Genomic DNA, 19,363 nt, shown 5'->3' on the forward strand with positions numbered 1-19,363 from the left:
TTGTTTACTGTTTGGCTAGTTCAGGATTAGTTTATTTCAATAGCTGAATTATCGCGCAATAGTGCTGCAGTGATGTAGAGCTAAACGTTCTTCTTCATCTAAAACTTACACAAATAACGAGAAAAGTGTTGAATTTTTCCGAATAAGTTGCTTCAAAGATGCTAAGAAAATGTTCCCTCTGAAGAAACAGTTCCTTGCAGCAGGAACACCATTCCCATAGCAGGCATTCTTCTGTGCACCGGTATCTTTACCTTTCAATATCGTAATTTTTGGTCCAACTTGTGCGGTAGTCTTGAAGTTTGATGAATAAGGCATACCTTTACCGGTGAATATCCAAATGCAGCCGTGCAGGCCCGTTTTATCGCGAGACCTCGTTTATCACATGATCATGAATCGAAAGTAAAACCGAAGTCACAGATGCCGTTGCGAATGCTGGGCAAAACGGATAACTCGAGTGCGAACAATTCAAACGATTACGCTTTGACGGTTCGATGGTTGCTTCCGAACAAAACCAACAAAAAAGAATGCATAACACGAGAGAGAACACTGCACATTGCGCTTTGAAGAATTGCATGCATTTATTATGGATTGTGCGGAGAAGAATAACAAAGGATGTGCCGCATACTGACTGTAGCAACCAAGCGCAAACAAAGGACCTGTTGCAACGTTGCAACAGGGCTGCATTTGAAATATGTCTTGAATGCGCGATGGTCAAAGGATCCTCAAGCGAACCGAGCACACCGAGAATTGGGAGCATATTTCTAACGGTACTTCAGATGAATATCTAAAAAAAGAGGCAACTGTGGACTGAAGCCCATCAGGAGTGCTCGAAAAACATTCCAAATTTATCACTTTGATCTATTTCACTCAAGTTGTACCAGTTCACACCGTTTTGGAGGTGTTATGGAAAATGAAACAGTGCAATGAGTGGTCAAAAATGTTCATGATTCAAGATCTTCTAAATGTGCTGTGCATGTGGTGTCGCACCTAGACCACAGAACGAAGCAGACATCGGAAATTCCCACAGGATAACGGCGAAAGGTAAGTTAAGTTTGAATTCGGTACTCAAATATTGGGCCCTTTGGCTACAACAGAAACGATAAGAGATTAGTTTTGATCATCAAGCGGTATCAAAACGGTTTTCTTGTAGATCCTTAACCAATTTTTTGATAAGACGTGATGTCTCCTAACAGTCGCCAAAAGTTTAAAGACTTTTGAAACGCATTCAGCCAAACCGTTGGTCCGCGCTGGAAAAAGAAAACCAATTGTACCACCAGCGTGGGAATTCGTCCCACGTCCAAGAATGGTCTAACGCATCTCGTTCTGTTGCAAATCGGATGTTTAGGTTCCTCGTCACCCGTCATGTCCACGGGGGGGTGAAGCGGAATTCAAAACGAACCCCACATACCAAATCCGAATGTAAAACGAGTTTAATCCAGATTCCAAACAAGGCGACAAATGAAACGTTGCTTGCGTCGTCGGTATTTCTTTTTTTTCTTCGCTTTTCATTCCCAAACCGTTCCAAAATCCAAAAGGTCGTTGGAAAGGATCACATGACGAATCGCACTATAATCTCGTGGCACATCCTTTTTTGGGAAAAGTCCTCACTGTTCGTTCCACTCCACTCATTACGCCACCGATTTGTTTTGCAACCAACAACAAAAAAAATCGGTGTGTTGTGGTCGAATAATTTATTGATTCACACAACCGGGGCCCGGGTACGCGGTTGTAACTACCCAAACCGAATAGTAGTGTAACTTGCTGCACATGAGCACACGAGCCAGCAAAGAATTCGCTTCAATGCACACGCGAGACACCACCGAATAGGGGGGCGTGGGGATTCGTGTTTCGAAAGCTGATGAATATAAATTAAGCCATATATAAATTGGTTCTCGCTTCATCTGCTACGCTCTGAGAACAAAACAGCACCGGAATGCTTTAAACCGCTCGGTGGACTCGCGCGGATGGTTGCAAATAATTATTCACTGCAAACGCGAGCGTTTCCATTTTTGCATGTGCCCTTAGCTTTATGGGACCCGGTAGGTCCCAACAATTATAATCCGTGCCTGGTAACAAAATGAACCCAAAAACGCTGCAGCCGGCCACGTCTCAGCGTCCTACAAATATTTCAATAGCAGTGATAAAGTGGGTGTTACCGGTACGATATTACCTCTCCATTTCGGGCTCGTCACTGTGTGTTAAGCGTACTTTGAAAAAGCTGCAAAAATTCAAATTAAAATCGCTCACCAGTACAGCCCCGCGAACGCAATCCCAAGGTAACAAGGCATACAAATCATCGTCCCATACCATCAAATGTCCAGCTCCGCCAAAGAGCCGTTTCGACCGCAGGTTGCCGATCGGTGCGTACCCGTGGCCCCGTAAAGGCACCCGAAGGGCACACAACACGGTCCAATATTCAAAACTGTAATAATGCTCCAAATGTCAAAATGTGGCTTTGGAAAAATAGTTTATGTCTGAGGGAATGAATCACCGCGGCGCGCTGGCACGGTCCATTTTCTTGGGAGGGGGTTTTGCCGCACAAAAATCGCAGTTCGCAGGACCGACTGTGGAATTGGTATTGAGATCGAACGAATTACTGCCCCATCCGGACGGCCCAAAACGTGAATTTTCGGATCGGGTTATGTGCGCGCCGGTCATGATTTTTGGGGCGGATCGGAATGTTGATGGGCTCTGGGTTTTGCTTTTCTACTACTGCACCGGCATCCCGGCGCACGGTGCAGCTGTTTCACGGCAGCACGGTTCTAACATCCTCGAACACGCTGTTTATTAGGTGTTCTTTCAAGCGGTTTGTTTGGGAGGGGGGAAATTGGGAGATCGTGCCCTTACTGATGCATTTCTTGAACGCTTCTTAGTTAATCTCTTAAGATTTAATTCATTTTAAAAAAACTTGCTAAAGTTAACAATTTTCCAGGTGTAATATTGTGGTAGACAGACGAGTTTTTAATACCCTTGTAACGTCTTTAATAGGTTATTGATGGATCAATTTACTGTAATTTAATATTTAAGCAGATCACACTTATAACTATGTTCTCTCTATTTCTAATTAATGCAAGAGCTATATATAAATATTGTATATTTGTATAAAACACACAGAAACTAGAGTGACATGAGCTTTGAACCTGAGGTAAATGAATAGCGACGAAAATTTGTAAAAAAAAAATCATTTTTCAGGGACTATTCTAGATCTCATTCCACAAAGGATTATATGGTAAAAGCGTAGCCCTGTAAGTAATTAGGATATAGTAGCTATTTCTGTTACAGACAACTTACTTACTTACTTATCAGGCGCTACAACCGCTTTGCGGCCTTTAGCGCCGTCGTCTGCCAATCCGTTATCCCGGCCGTTCTGGCGTACGCATCAACGTCATCATTCCATCTGAATTTGGGCCTACCACGCCTCCGCTGTCCGTGTGGACGGCCTAAAAGGACTTTGCGGGCTGGGTCGTCCGGTGTCATTCTCATGACATGACCAGCTCCTACCGGAGCCTGGCGAGTCTAATTCACTGCACGATGATGGGACTATTGAACAGCTCGTAGAGCTCGTCATTGTAGCGGCTACTCCATTGTTCTTCCACACATACGGGGCCAAAAATCCTTCTGAGCATCTTCCTCTCGAACGGGCGGCTAAGAGGGCTTCGTCAGTGTTGGACAGAGTCCATGTCTCAGAGGCGTATTTGAGTACTGGGACTATAAATGTTCTGTACAATCCCCGCTTCGTCCGTCGCGACAGGTATTTTGAGTGGAGAAGTTTACCGACAACACCCCAAACCAGAAACGGTGTCAATCACAGAAGGGATGTTGCTTTTCTGCACTCGTGTGGTGATAAATAGTGATCAGGATTGTTGCTCCTTCTTACACGAACGAAATGAAAAGTTTGAAGAAATATCAAGAATTGCAAACTGTCAGCACTTGCTACTGCGTCTGATAGTAATATTATACCTCCGTCCATCTATCGGAGGATGTCCAATAACTGAAGAAGATTTAGGTGGAAATGATAAATGAAGCAAGAGACAAAATAACCGTTGGCTTAAGAGAGAGACCAATATGTAATAACATAGATTTACTCTTCCTTCTTCCTTGGCTACACTACACTACAACCACGAACGGTCTCGACCTTTCTGTGACTTAATTTGGCCCGTAGCTGGGTAGTGAAAGGTGGTCTGGATGGGATTTGAATCCCCGGTCCTGCCATGTGTGGACTGGCGCTATTATCGCCTGGGCCATCGGACCGCCCATGTTGGTACTAGCTATTGCTTAATGCCTTCTATTGCTAGGAGGTATTGCTCTATAAAACCGCTGGGATTCAAGTCTAATCCCGATACTATTCTAACAGACTGAATTTTCAAAGCGGTAGTGTTCGATAAGAAACCGGAACCAACTACAGCACACAAAAATGAATTATGCCACGCAAAAGCAAACATTCTTGTTACATTCGATTAGAAATGGACAGTTCCGCAGACTTCCTTCCAAAGGACTTACTTTTCCTAACGTAAACCCATCCTCTCAGAGTCACCGATAACGACCAAACATACAACACCCATACCTTAGCCACTGTGCTTCCTGTCTGCACCTGTCTGCTGCCACGAGGCATGAAGCACTTACGTTGGAAGATAATCACACTAACCCTTGTTCCGTTTCATCCATCCACCCATCCATCCACACACACAGCTTGGTCGGTCGCTCTGTTCCGTTTGGTCCGAACTAGTTGCAGGGGCTTGAGACTTGAGTGTTTCGCGAACTGGGTGTGGGCGATGATTTATGGGAAGGCTCCATGTGTCGGACAACTAAACAGTGAACATTTCCCGGTTGGACTGAGGCAAATAGGTAACACTGGTGGTGGTTGTGTGATGCACCAGACAGTTATGTTGATTTATGGATGGACGATAATCAGAGGTCAGCCGGTGTTCGGTTAACTTTGCACTGATCGGTTATCTTCGCTGCTGTGAGCTCCTACTTTGCCATACTGCTACCGTGCTTGTCGGTGATATACATTTCTGAGGACTAATTTTGTCTGTTTCTGGTTCGTTTTTTTCTGATTTGCTAGGACAAATGACTATACATTTACTGAAGAAAATTTGATAAGTCGATTTTTATGCAGATAGGCTATCTTAACCTTAATCATCAAATACAGTTTATGTTCCGCTTACTGAACTGTACGGGAATATGCTGAGATTTACAAGCAATAAACAACACAACAGACGAATCCGGACTCTGAAGGCGGTCAGTAGGAGCTGAAAATGATACTGATCAAATAATTTGAAATTCGATCCTCAGGCGAGCCTTCTGAAGCTCACTCTTCCATGCATTTGACCAAAATGATCGGCACACGATCACCCATCTCAAAGCTCTCTGTTTATACGCTTGTCTACCATAAATAGGCAATTTTAATTTAATAACAATAAATCATGCATTTTTCAATATTTGGTATCATCTCTCTCCTTCATGATAAAGCCATTCTAGTTGATAAGCTAAAGAGTCATCTGCCATCAGCTCCAGATATATGTTTTATAACCCCAACTTTTAGTCATTTTTTTAAATTACAACACTTTTGCATTACGTAGCTCTTTACCTCTTTTTCCAAAACAATGTTTACTTGCCGTTCCTAACATTTTCTCTAACATAGTTCACCTGTAAATAACCGAATGATAGCTGACACTGATCCAGATCGGAATTTTCAACAAGGATTAATTTGTATTTAATCCTATACCGCTTACCGCATTCGAACTTACTCTGCCCTACCTGGGAGCCAACGAATAGCTTTAGCGGCAGAATTTTCTGATCCAGCATGTAACTTTCTCGACACTTCTTAACAAGTGAACAATCCGCTTAGATCGGATTTTGTCAATCGAGATTGACGGGTCGCGTGTGACGAAAAGGGTCATAATAGAAGCTTTCAGTAGCTTACTGCTTTCGATCGTTGATCTTCAAACGAATAACATTGGTCTAAATATGCTTGGCTTCCTGCAGAAAATGGCTTAAAAAGAGAATGAAGCAATTGTGTGGCGGGCTTACGGTGAGCAGAGTGTGGGTCCATCGCGAGAGTGTCTCGACTATTAAGAGGCCATTTCATCCTCGTTCATCGTTGCCTAAGAGAGCCAAAAGGGGTTGAAAAGGCTTAGAGTAGAAGCTATCCTCATCCAAAACTATAGCTCCTATTTCAACAGCAGTAATAGCCGAAAATCTGGTGTAATGAGTTTACACACTTAAAGTTGCACATGTTGTCGAACTGAATGCAATTTCGAATAATAGCAAAATACAAATGTCTTTTGCACAAGATTCTTGGGTATTTCACTTGTCGATTGAAATTGTATTCCTCAAAAGAATGTAATATTATCTGAGAACAGCTGAACATTTAAACAGGAAGCATTATGGAGAACGCAATCCGGTATGTAACGCAATGTAACGCTGTCGACGAATATTAGCGGTGTATGCCGCTAGCCTATATTTAGGAGTTTTACGCCTGAATCTATGCAATTCGATGCTATGTTGATCAACCATCGAGCGGACAAAAGTTTCGTTAAGCAGACTCCAGATGAGCATTCGGAAGTTTCCGTTCTTAAAGGTAACATTTTTATTGTTACCATTTTCTCTGAGCGAAAACCACATACTAATTTGTTATTGTGCAATTTAGCATCTTAAATAATTAAATAGAATTGATAGAGTGTGTCACTTGAGCGCGGCTAACAAAAAATAGGGAAACAAACAAAAAATCCGTCCTTAGCAGTTAGTTAATGATTGCAACTTCAACTTTTCCTAGATGGCAATGTTCAAAAATTTGGAGGATTTAGTTATATTTTTAGTATTGATATTAGTATACATTAATTATGGATAACAGATTTCTTCTTCTACTTCTTCCATGGCACTGCAATCTCGAGAGGTCTCGGCCTGCCATTTCTGGATTTCTGTGACTTGATTTTACCCGTAGCAAAGCAGTCAGCTCTGCGTACGGGGAGGCGGAATTGAACTCCGGTCCTGTCGTATGAAGACCGGCGCCGGTATCGCCACCGGTATGGCCACCGGACCGTCACCTTTACAGATTTACAGAATGAATAAAAACAAAGTCATTTAACCAGTAGGAAAACCTTCTCTATTTAACCTGCCAAATGATCCAAATTAACCGAAGTAGTAATAAAATATAAAGAATAATATCTAGAAACAATAAGTTGTAATTTTTAAACTTCGTTTATTTGTAAGTGGAAAAGGAAAAACAAATAGTAATCAAAGATTCAAGCATTCGCATTGGACGCATTCGTTCGTCAAGAAAAGAACTGTATAAGCCGCTTCGTAGAACTTCCGCAATCTTGTTCTTGATCGACGATTTAATAACAAAGTGCATAATAACAACATTTAGTCTAAATTAGCAAAAGTTAAGAATTAACATTAACAACTTCAAACAAATAACATGATAATTCATCCGGCCTAACACATGTGTTATGAGTTACGCTTAAAAGTACTTTTAACAAAATGAAAAAAATAGAGAAAAAACACCCACGGAACACATACACAACCTCTGAGATAATGGTGAAGTATTAAATAGAAGAAAAAAGTATGCAATTAAAAGCGAACCAAGCAGGAGGGCGTAAAAAAATGTCATGTACCATGCCCACGTGTTGCAACAAATCTAATATTTCGCTAAGCAACTGTTAGAATGCATTTTCATTGGTAAGAAAATGCACCAACATATAATAGACGCGTTCCGCTTCCCATATAGGGTGATGGGACCCCGTTACAGAATCATCTCGTCACCACTGTTTTCATCGTCGTAAACGATAGGAGAGAGACTCGGCGAACGTTCGGTGTGAAACGGTGGCCGCACAAAATGCTGTTGCGATCCTTGGTAGTGCGCGTCTACCTTGCCACTGCTGCACACAAATTTATCCGTGATCTTCGCTTGATCTTGCTGCTGCTTGGCCGCCTGTTCATTGCTACGTTCCGCTTCATTCGCCGCACGCTGTGGCGTCTGTCCACCGCCGTTGAACACCTCGACGAACGGTTCACCGTACATGCTGGCCAGTGTCGGTAGCGTTTGGTTCTTGAGCGCTTTCTCCACGGCCAGTCCGATCTGCGAGTAAAGTTGCTGGCTGCTGATGATGCTTATTTCCGGCGGTTTTTCCCGAACCGATGGGCCACTGCTCGGACCGGAGCGCAACAGCACGCGTCGCTCCGGTGGGTTCAAGTACATGATTCGTTGTGGTGTCGGAGGAACACTTTCGGTGGATCGTAACGGGACGAGAAATGTGTTGTATTCGGGTCGGTTCGATGATGCCACCGGAGCTGGCGCCGGATCCACGTACATGCGCTCCAGTGGACTAAGCAGCACTGCCGGATTAAACGATCGATTGATGTTTGCTGCGTTGTGGTAGCTGCGTGACTGTCGTTCGTTGTTCATCAGTTCGGGGGCCAGATTTCGTGCTCGGGAAGGCGTCAAGAAGGATGTTTCCGTCGCTTTGGAACACTGTGTGGGATAGGTTGGTGGTGACCGGTAGGGAAAATGCTTCCGGTCCAGCTCCGGATCGGACCGTTCTAGTGATGGTGATGATGGCGGTGATGGTGTTTCCTCGATGCATATTTCTGTCGTTTCTTTCGGTGCTTTCTTTTCGCTCCGTGTCCTCTTTTTGGCCGCCGGTGGAGGTGGTGGTGGTGGTGGTGCGGCAGCTTTCGTCGGCTTAGAAGAAGCTGCTGAGGGTTTTACTAATACAGTGGCCGATTTTGATGGTTTGGGGGAATATTCTCCTTGTTGCTTTCGTTGTCGTTGTTGCCTTCCTTGGATGGTTTTCGGCCCACCGTCGTCCAGTTCTTTGGCGTAGCTGGACAGTTTGGTTTGACGCATCGGCTGCCGGGCACCTGCGGAGCAAGTTTTAGAATCAGTGGAGGTAGGCTTAGTAGGAATCGGTCGAGTACGAGTCGCTTTACTTTGACCCGACACAGGTGTCTTCTTCGTTACCGTTGGTTTCTGGCGCTGCCACTGCGTACCGACAGTGACCCTAACCGTATCCAGTCCCGGTACGCACTGAACACCTTTTTCCTCCACCGCTGGCCGTTGCGGGGCACGCACGACTTTGCGAACCAGTACAATCTTGCGCGAGGGAACGGCCGATGCTGCCGCGGCACGGTTCTGGCGTTGCTGGCGTCGTATGAAGGACTTTGTCCATCGGATCAACCGTTCCCGGCTGGCCACCGTCTCCCGTCCGTACTCCGTGATGTGCTTTTCCAGGATGTTCCCCAGCTTCTCGTTCACTTTCGATGCCATCGCTTTGTACGTTTTGTTCGCCAGACATTCCTGTAGATGTTCGATCTCTTTCTTTTTGCTGCCGGATTTCGGTCTCTTCTTCTCGACAGGTGACTGCAAATCGATACCGTACTGTTTGGCGAAATCGTTCAGCATATTGGTGACGGATACGCGTGTGGATTCACTCTTTTCCGCTTCTTCCAGCTCAAGGTCGAGCTGGTCCTGCTGCTGCTCTGCCGCCTGTGCTACGTTCCGGTCGCTTCGAGTCTCAATCGGTTCGTCCACCGTCATCATGTCCACCGTCTGGCAGCCGACCTCATCACGCTGTACCGGGTGAGCGGCAAACGCTTCGGTTTGGGTAACGCCCACACAAGTTTCGCGCGGAAGTGGCTCATCTGTTTGACATCCGATCTCGTTAAACACTGGCACGGGCGGCACCAAGCTTTCCTCCGTTTGCACATGTATGGTGGCGGTCGGTTTCCGGATGCGAGCCACCGACACCTGACAGTAGCGGTTTGTTGTTTCCGGCCGGATCGTCTGTATTCCACGCGTGATATTTACCCGCCCGGCAGATACCATTCGACCGGGTGTCGATACTGTCGGCGTTGAAAGGCACGAACGGGGCGATGCCAATGGCGTTGTGTCACATTCCAGTATAAGCTTCCTTTTGGGAACACAGCCATTGGAAGCACTTTCGAGATGCGTGATCAGTTCCGGAGCACACCGTTTTAAGGGTTTCGGTGTTGATGCAGGGCTCGGCTTCCCATCCATACCGGGCAAGAGCTTGGTTTCGTCACTTTCCATCGGGATGTCCTTAAATTCACTGCACTCTCACACAATACGTAAACTACTTAATGTTTTCTCGAGGTTTTGGGGCACAAAGCACAATCAAATCGTTCGACACGTCGCTTGGAATGAGTGGAAATCAAATGTCGATTTGGTGTGAATTTGCAATTGAAACATTCTGCAATGCATCGCCCAGGCTCGATACGCAAGCGTTCTCAAATACAGTCTTACCGAATAGACGCCGTCGTTCCTGATAATAACAGTAAATATCGGGCAGCACATGGCTAGGGGTTTGTGGGTGTGTGTGTGTGTTATGAATTAAATAGAAATCAACACAACCGCCTTGTCAGCTACAGTAGTATTCAAAATAAAATTCATAGCAAACGAATGATAAAAATAATTTAAATTATATCTCAACAAAATTTGCATGCATTGCACACATTTTTATTTATTTATTTATTTATTTATTATTACGGACTGATGCCGTATTGTCACCACCGCGTGTGGTGACTGTGAATTAAATTCACGAAAACAAACAATGAAAGAAAATTGACTAGGCATTTCCTCCTAGTCATTTGCCATATCCCGGGCATGCTCGGTTACATTGCACACATATAGCATAAAAAAATGCAAAAGGATACAGTGTACAATTCGATAATAACAATCGAAAAGGAGTTTTCCAACGAATCGAACGTACTTTATTTTTGCGCTGCACTGTACGTACGATAAGCAGTGGATTTAAATCTGATCATGTTTCTTTTCAGAACAGATAGATCTGTCTCTTTTTTATCAATACATTAAAAGCCGCTCATTCTCTCTTTCTCTTTCTCTCTGATTACAGATACATTCAGTTTAAGGACAACGAACACATCTTTAATCGCAGCCTTTGTATTTTTGAGCTGCAAATCATAGTGCTGCAGATCGTTATCCCACGAACACTATCGCCCGCAGTGGTAAGTACGAAAAGTTTGCCACCTTAAATCGCACTGTTGTTTTCAATTGATTTTTATAAATTGAGTATGTTTCAATAACACTAATCCAAAAATAGAACATGCATGCCATAATTTATTTTAAAGATGAAACACGAGATATGTACAAGAGGACCGTTATCAAATCCCGTAAGGTTCATTTCCCACTGTGCGCAGGACTGAGTATCGCGCTACGCGTAATAAACCTAAGGTCACTCAAGCCAAAAATGGCAATTTAAACTTCTTAAGGACTTAGCAGTGAAGAAGAATAAGAACATTGATTACGTTTGGCGACACATCAGTTCTATAGTTATGGAAAGTGATTCAAAACACTTTTTTCTTAAATAGTTTATCATATAATGTCAATTAATGTCTGTTTTAGGGTGGTCTGGTGGCCGAGGAAATAACGGCGCCGGTCTTCGCATGGCCTCTCTGTACGCAGGGCTGACTACCTTGCTACGGGTAAAATCAAGTCACAGAAAGCCAGAAATGGCAGGCCAAGACCTTTCGAGGTTTTAGTGCAAAGCAAGAAGAAGATGTCAATTAAGGCCACTTTATTTGTTGGGATTGTTATGTGCTACGCCAATTTTAATTGTTTAATTACACTAATGGTCATCACGTGGCGTGGCAACCCCTTACCAAGATAAGTTTTAAATACAGAGCGTGAATGAATGATCAATCTTGTGTCAACCAAAGTCAATAATACTTACTTAATTACTTACTTACTTAGCTGACAACTGCTTCGCGATCTTGTCCTGCTGCAGAAGTCTTCGATTTAAGCTTATAGATTTTGGACGATTGATAGTGATATTTATATTGTTCACTTTAACCATAATAATCCTTTATTATGGTAATTTCTTTATTCCTTGGTATGGACCTTCATATGATCTTTGTTAATCTATACATTAGCTAGACTCGCTTGTGCACGCAAAGGTACAGCATGAAGTTTGAATTACACTATGAACAGTCTGGATCCCTGATTGGGATTCACGGCATCCCTGCTTTCGGATAATGGATCGTGGTTTTCTGCTTTCTGATCCTGGAACCCTGAATCATACTGCCCGGCTTTCAGAAACCGGGTCCTTGCTCTTGTATACCGAATCCTCGATTTAGGATCCCCTGATCCCTTCTTTCGTATCCCAGATGCCAGAAATGCGATTCCCGATCCATGTACGTGGATCCTGCATCCTGTTGATTTGGGATATCTTCTTCTTCTTCTTTCTTTGCGTGATCCTATGGAGCACGTCTAAAAGACATGGCCTGGTGTCCAATCCGTTTCCCGGAACCCGGTCCTTGGCTGCACTCCTCCATCCCCGGCTGCATTCGATCTCCCTCAGGTCTGTCTCCACTTGATCCTGCCAACAAGCTCGCTGTGCTTCTCTACGCCTCTTGACGAACGGGTCGCTGACGAGCACCTTTCTGGGAGGGCATGAGTCCGGCATCCTCATCACGTGCCCCAGCCAGCGTATCGTTCCGGCTTTGGCAACCGTCAGGATGTCTGCATCGTCAAACAGCTCAGCTAGCTCGTGGTTCATTCTCCTTCTCCACACGCCCTGCTCGCACACACTGCCAAAGATAGTCCGTAGCACCCGCCGATCGAAGATGGCCAGTGCATTGGTGTCCTCCGCCAGCATAGTCCAGGATTCGTGCCCGTAGAGGACTATCGGCTGTAGCAGTGTGCGATATATGGCGCGCTTTTCGTGCGTTGTAGAAGTCTTCTGGATCTCAGTAGTGGATATGTAGAATATCCGTCCATATAAATCTCATTTTCTCAAAGATGAAACACCTTCCACATTCGCATTTTGCTATCTGTATTTATTTTAAACCATTTTATTGCTTTTTGCCTTCATAATAAATTCATACATTCAATGTTTATAGTGTTTGCTAACGCAGTATAATGCGGTACATTACGTGCAGCGCAAAACAGGCGGAGCACGCACGCTCATCGTCCACTGATTGAAACAGAACAAAATAGAAACAATATAATGTTCCTGCTTGCTGGATAATGCTCTACATTAGCTACATTCTCTATTATTTGCTATCGTTATGATGACGGTTATGGATCTGCTAAACTATGCGGAAAATAAATATGTTTTGCCTGAATCTATTCCACCCAGTCGCACTTGTGAAGGGTTCGCACTGGTTTTGGGAAAGATGAATAACCGAAGCAAGATAACAAACATAAACGTGAATTTTCCAACTTTCCGGCCTCTTTTGCAAATATCGCATTAAACAATCGGTATACGAATAAACCTAACGAACAACCACCGAATGCCCGGTAGAAAACTCATCCGCTTGTGTCAAGCCCACCGAATCGGATCTGATCCGGACGTTCAGTAGGCTTGCTTAAATATACTTACAGCGGCCTGGTACCTGGCTGTCACGAACGAACTGGTTTTACTGGCAAAAGTTTACGCTGCGTTTGAGCATTACCGTTACTTCGTCTCTAATTAAATTTGGCATCTGTGTATAGTCTTCATGTTGGGTGAGAATCCGAAAACGAAAGCCGAACATTGAGCAACATTGCGCTAGGTTGTAAACGAAATTTTTAAAAGTGTGCTATTAACGTTAGCTTTTCATTGACTTGGGCTCACTGTTTTTGCTTAGACGCTTCCCGGCATGTCTACAGTGGTGAAGTTGTGGTTTTTTCGGCAATAGAAAAATATACTTATTTATATGTATATTTATATTATGCGTTATACTTTTGCTGTTTCTCGAACGAAACGCTCGCCTATTCGGCATCCTTGGACGATGCTGTCGTAAGTTCTTCTTCCTGGGGCTTGTGTAGTTCCGTTACAATTTCTGTAAATAAGGACGTATGAGGATATGGAGACTTCGCACACAAGTAACAGGGAAAAAAAATTGGATCTCTTACCACCAACTGCAACAGTACCGGTAGCATCCTTTTCGATGAAATCCATGTTGATCAACGACAGTGTCATTTTACCACTCAATATCACCTGCAAGGATAGTGATGCAAGGACAAACGGTTTCTAGTCGCGATACGCGATGCTTCCAAAGCCCAGGATCAACTTACCGGTGCGTCATCCTCTTCCTCGGAATTTTCCGGTTCGAGTTTTTCCACAGCCGTTTCAGCATCGGACACTAGAATCTTTGAATCGTGCGGTAACCGTCCATCGAGAACAATCGACCTTGTCTCTTGCTCTTCGGTCGGTGCGTTTGCCTGCCAATAAAAAAAAATGAGTTTTATTTAGCTTGTACTGGAGTTCTGGTATTTTATTTCTGAATTTTCTTACCGTTTCCGGATGTCCTCCCATCGGCAGCAGCGGCGTCGATGGTCGGCTAAGACGCTTTCCATTTTCGCGCTGTGCCGTCACCTCCATTGCCATAACCTTAACAGTGCCCCGTTCCGTGCTGGTGTCTCGCTTTTTCGGTTTCTTCTCCGGCGTACTATGGGCGCTGGAAGATTCGCCACCGGACGTTTCCTTCTCCGATGATTCGTGATCGGTCGAATTGTCGGCCAGTTTAATCGCATGCCCATTCGAAACCTTTGCCTGCTCGTCTTCGGCGACCTCGGTAACTTCCGTTGCCTGCTTAACTTCCGTTGCGGGTTCATCCTCGTTCACGTTTGTTTCCTGCCGTACCGTATGCGTGACACGGACGGTAAGCCGATGGTGAAATGGTGGCAAAGCAAATGGTGCAACATTAGAACACATATTTTACTCTTATCCAACGTTCCAAGTCAAGTCAAAACGGAGGGCGTCAAGAAACAAAAGCAAAAAAACACAGTAATGTTATCTCGTAAAGTTGGAAAAGAAAAGTCCACAATTTTTTTTTGCAGAAATCCGAAAGATATTGTTAGAGAAAATTTTGCACAGTACAGTAGAGGCTCTTTAAAAAGGCGTTAAATAGAATGGAGAAAAAAACACACACAAATCAGGGAGAGGGGAAAAAAACAAGCTCCAAAATCATAAATCTCGTAGGATAGTGGTAGAGTAATTGTTATACTGAAATTTGGAGTAGTGGTAACAACAGGACAAATCACTCAGTTTTGTGAAAATGGTTTCGAAGGGTAGTTTTGGCTTTGTATCGTGTTTGTATCGTGTTAGGTATGGTTGTCGGCAAACATCCCCAAACGGAACCTCCTGAATGTCATTAGCCGTGGATTTCCTAGAACCTCGTTAATAGTAACTCCACACTGTTCTGAACGCATGTCCGCATGGAAGTGTCACTTTAACCGGGTTTGGCGTTTCTGATCAAAAGCTAAACTGTCGCAAGCATTTACGCTCCGTATGAGAATTTTGAAATCGGTTCTTGATTTTGCAATCGACCCTAGGTGGCAATAGACAGCAGGAGGCTAGATCGGGTTGTTGAGGGGGGGGGGGGGGGGGATAGTAGGCTACTCAAACTAAAACTGGTGTCATAATCACTTCAACGCAAACGGAGCTAGTAATGGGGAAAGGGGATATTAAATAAAAAAAAAACAATTGAAATTAAATGCAGTAACAAATACACAGATACGAAAGTAGTTTGTCCTCTAACCTTGCTTGTGTTGTTCATCGACTGTTTCTTAATGTTATCTATCTTCACCAACTGTTCGTCTGCTGCGGTAATTAGACCTTGAATAGCCGTGACGACTGTTAATTAAGGATTTGCCGATAGATTTGCGAAGGAAACGTACACGTATGCCAGGTATGCATGTGTGTGTTTTGTGGTTGGGTGAATTAGTGTTTAGTATTTTTGTATTAATTATTTGTGGTTTGTGGCACAAAAAGGAAAAACACGAGGATAATGTGTATGGGAGCGCATTTGAAGTTTGGTTGGTTGGTTGGTGGTTTATTTTGTGTAACATTATTCAATTCCAGACGATTGGCAGTAAACGTGAAATGAAAGATAGTTCATATCAATTAGTTAAGGCGGGTCCAGAGGGGTCGACCGGTGTAAGGGAAACTGTCTGCATTTAACTATCGCTAACAAAAGAAACGGCATCTAGCAAAGAAACCATTACAGCAATCTAGTCAAATTGGCAAACATCAGCAAACTAAAAACTAGAACGAGCCGCGCTCTCTGCGCTTCGTACAGCGAAACAAAACTCGGAAAGCAAACTATCTCGAATATGCCCCTTTATGCGTGTGCTGCTTAGCTATCGTTCCACTGTGTCCACTTCAACGGTCAACCGTTTCTTACTCATCGGTAACAGTTGCGTATCAGGTGCAGCGTGTAACATGTGTTCTTCAATGAGCATGGTGTATGAGCTTGTCAAGCTAGGAGTTCGGTTGGACGGGCGCGGATTTGTTAGCAAATTGATCAGTCGTTTAATGATTTCAGCCCGGTAGACGTATAGCTTCAACTCGAGTGGCTTTTTCTAATCGCAACTCTTTTAACTTTACCTCACACATGCCGAAAGTCAATGATTTCAATATCACGTGTGTAGACTCTTCCTGATAAGCAAGAGGGCGGTATTTATAGATGTGCCAAGCACCTGCAAAAGATCATTTCCTCGTGGACAGCTGCAATAGTTCTATACCGAGCGAGAGTCCTCTCATCATGGCAGCAGTTTTCGAACTGTGTGTGCTTCTTCTGGTGTGTTACGTGTTTCGGGTGGATTCGTACCCGTCAAATAGGACATCTTACAAAGACAAGGGGTATTTTTTACAGTCGGTGAATTTTGTGGAAAATTATACCCAAACGAAAAGTTTAGTGCATTATGTGTCGGCATTTGTGCAAACCAGTTTACCTGATGCAGGCAGTGATTATACTCCATCGGAAGATCCAACGACAGTGACTTATGGACACGAAAATCTTGCTTATCGGTATAGCAAAAATGATACGGAAGATGCAAGTGGAACGGGTAAACTTGGGATGACTTCACCACTTGAGATTCAAGCACCGGATACTATTGCTTTGCTACCAGCGCAAACTACAACAACAGATGATCCAGAGTATACAACAGAAACAGATGATCCTGAGGTGACCTCGCCAGAAGAGACTGAAGGACCAGAAACTACTTCGTTGCCAGCGCATACAACAGATGATCCTGAGGTGACCTCGCCAGAAGAGACTGAAGCACCAGAAACTACTTCGTTGCCATCGCATACAACAGATGATCCAGAGTATACTACAGAAACAGATGATCCTGAGGTAACCTCGCCAGAAGAGACTGAAGCACCAGAAACTACTTCGTTGCCATCGCATACAACAGATGATCCAGAGTATACTACAGAAACAGATGATCCTGAGGTAACCTCGTCAGAAGAGACTGAAGCACCAGAAACTACTTCGTTGCCAGCGCATACAACAGATGATCCTGAGGTGACTTCGCCACATGAAACTGAAGCACCAGAAACTACTTCGTTACCAGCGCATACAACAGATGATCCTGAGGTGACCTCGCCAGAAGAGACTGAAGCACCAGAAACTACTTCGTTGCCACCGCATACAACAGATGATCCTGAGGTGACCTCGCCAGAAGAGACTGAAGCACCAGAAACTACTTCGTTACCAGCGCATACAACAGATGATCCAGAGTATACAACAGAAACAGATGATCCTGAGGTGACCTCGCCAGAAGAGACTGAAGCACCAGAAACTACTTCGTTGCCATCGCAAGCAACAGATGATCCAGAGAATACAACAGAAACAGATGATCTTGAGGTGACCTCGCCAGAAGAGACTGAAGCACCAGAAACTACTTCGTTACCAGCGCATACAACAGATGATCCTGAGGTGACCTCGCCAGAAGAGACTGAAGCACCAGAAACTACTTCGTTGCCACCGCATACAACAGATGATCCTGAGGTGACCTCGCCAGAAGAGACTGAAGCACCAGAAACTACTTCGTTGCCATCGCATACAACAGATGATCCAGAGTATACTACAGAAACAGATGATCCTGAGGTAACCTCGCCAGAAGAGACTGAAGCACCAGAAACTACTTCGTTGCCATCGCATACAACAGATGATCCAGAGTATACTACAGAAACAGATGATCCTGAGGTAACCTCGCCAGAAGAGACTGAAGCACCAGAAACTACTTCATTACCAGCGCATACAACAGATGATCCTGAGGTGACCTCGCCAGAAGAGACTGAAGCACCAGAAACTACTTCGTTACCAGCGCATACAACAGATGATCCAGAGTATACAACAGAAACAGATGATCCTGAGGTGACCTCGCCAGAAGAGACTGAAGCACCAGAAACTACTTCGTTGCCATCGCATAAAACAGATGATCCAGAGTATACAACAGAAACAGATGATCCTGAGTTGACCTCGCCAGAAGAGACTGAAGCACCAGAAACTACTTCGTTACCAGCGCATACAACAGATGATCCTGAGGTGACCTCGCCAGAAGAGACTGAAGCACCAGAAACTACTTCGTTGCCATCGCATACAACAGATGATCCAGAGTATACAACAGAAACAGATGATCCTGAGGTGACCTCGCCAGAAGAGACTGAAGCACCAGAAACTACTTCGTTGCCAGCGCATACAACAGATGATCCTGAGGTGACCTCGCCAGAAGAGACTGAAGCACCAGAAACTACTTCGTTGCCATCGCATACAACAGATGATCCAGAGTATACTACAGAAACAGATGATCCTGAGGTAACCTCGCCAGAAGAGACTGAAGCACCAGAAACTACTTCGTTGCCATCGCATACAACAGATGATCCAGAGTATACTACAGAAACAGATGATCCTGAGGTAACCTCGTCAGAAGAGACTGAAGCACCAGAAACTACTTCGTTGCCATCGCATAAAACAGATGATCCAGAGTATACAACAGAAACAGATGATCCTGAGGTGACTTCGCCACATGAAACTGAAGCACCGGAAACTACTTCGTTGCCATCGCATACAACAGATGATCCTGAGGTGACCTCGCCAGAAGAGACTGAAGCTCCGGGAAGTACTTCGTTTCATACGACAGAAAGCTCAATGATCTTGGAAACTGGTGATCGTATATCGAATGAAACAAGACATTACAGGTACAAAAAATGAGCCTCTGAAGTCAGTGCCAATCGTGAAGGGATTATATTATTTTAATTGTGTCTCTGTGTTTCTAAAGAATGTGTTACATACTCAATAGTATTCTTAAAGGTCTTCAGTAGTTGAAAACTGATGACGTGTCATAGCCTTAGAATCTTTCGGAAAATCATTGACACTTTGGCATCACCAGGACTATACAGTAAACGAATGATCTAACGATTGCATATCATCAAGCAGCCATCCAACCTTCATTATCAGTGCACAGAACTGATGGAAAACGTATGACAAGGCTGATAAACTAAGCGGCATGAAAAAGTGTAACAAAAACCAAATGATATGAAGTATAACAACAGACAAACAAAACTGTGTTTAATAACTAAGGACAAAAAAAGTTGGAAACAAATTA

At 44.1% G+C, this 19,363-nt stretch overlaps 2 protein-coding genes and 1 long non-coding RNA gene across 33 annotated transcripts in view; 2 read left to right on the forward strand and 1 right to left on the reverse strand.

Moving 5' to 3' along the window:
- The window catches only part of LOC118509791, a 24,726-nt gene continuing 5,363 nt past the window's right edge, over positions 1-19,363 (forward strand). Inside the window, exons 1-3 of one of the 2 annotated variants that reach the window (XR_004905937.1) lie at positions 2-1,041; positions 10,878-10,989; positions 11,085-11,455. This is a non-coding gene — a long non-coding RNA (uncharacterized LOC118509791). Of the gene's footprint in view, positions 1,042-10,877; positions 10,990-11,084; positions 11,456-19,363 lie in introns of those variants that run through there. The other variant, XR_004905936.1, reaches the window with a different exon arrangement.
- The window catches only part of LOC118509628 (mucin-17), a 26,941-nt gene continuing 20,386 nt past the window's right edge, over positions 12,809-19,363 (reverse strand). For 5 of the 10 annotated variants that reach the window (XM_036050508.1, XM_036050505.1, XM_036050509.1 and 2 more), the window contains 4 exons: positions 14,262-14,600; positions 14,042-14,188; positions 13,880-13,964; positions 12,838-13,806 (listed from right to left, as the gene is read on the reverse strand). In XM_036050508.1, coding sequence (XP_035906401.1) covers positions 13,736-13,806; positions 13,880-13,964; positions 14,042-14,188; positions 14,262-14,600 — 642 coding nt within the window. In that variant the 3' untranslated portion in view covers positions 12,838-13,735. Of the gene's footprint in view, positions 13,807-13,879; positions 13,965-14,041; positions 14,189-14,261; positions 14,601-15,506; positions 15,603-19,363 lie in introns of those variants that run through there. The other 5 variants (XR_004905902.1, XR_004905900.1, XR_004905901.1 and 2 more) reach the window with 4 other exon arrangements.
- On the forward strand, positions 16,207-19,363 carry LOC118509650 (proteoglycan 4-like). Of its 21 annotated transcripts, XM_036050588.1 has the most exons (3): positions 16,207-18,474; positions 18,745-18,760; positions 18,833-19,363. In XM_036050588.1, the coding sequence occupies exons 1-3, from the start codon at positions 16,435-16,437 to the stop codon at positions 18,967-18,969; spliced, it is 2,193 nt and encodes a 730-aa protein (XP_035906481.1). In that variant the 5' UTR covers positions 16,207-16,434; the 3' UTR covers positions 18,970-19,363. The 21 variants fall into 21 exon arrangements, with proteins under 21 accessions (XP_035906481.1, XP_035906464.1, XP_035906479.1 ...); XM_036050571.1 differs by having other exon boundaries at positions 16,207-18,760; XM_036050586.1 differs by having other exon boundaries at positions 18,745-19,363.

Source organism: Anopheles stephensi, chromosome 3 (assembly GCF_013141755.1).
Source record: "Anopheles stephensi strain Indian chromosome 3, UCI_ANSTEP_V1.0, whole genome shotgun sequence".
Taxonomy (NCBI): Eukaryota; Metazoa; Arthropoda; class Insecta; order Diptera; family Culicidae; genus Anopheles; species Anopheles stephensi.

Bases quoted from the DNA above. Each gene is read 5' to 3' on its own strand.
- LOC118509650 (XM_036050571.1), top strand. From the start codon at position 16,435: ATGTGCCAAGCACCTGCAAAAGATCATTTCCTCGTGGACAGCTGCAAT. The intron at 18,761-18,832 runs ATGATCCTGAGG...CGCATACAACAG, and splicing joins AGAGTATACAACAGAAACAG to ATGATCCTGAGGTGACCTCG.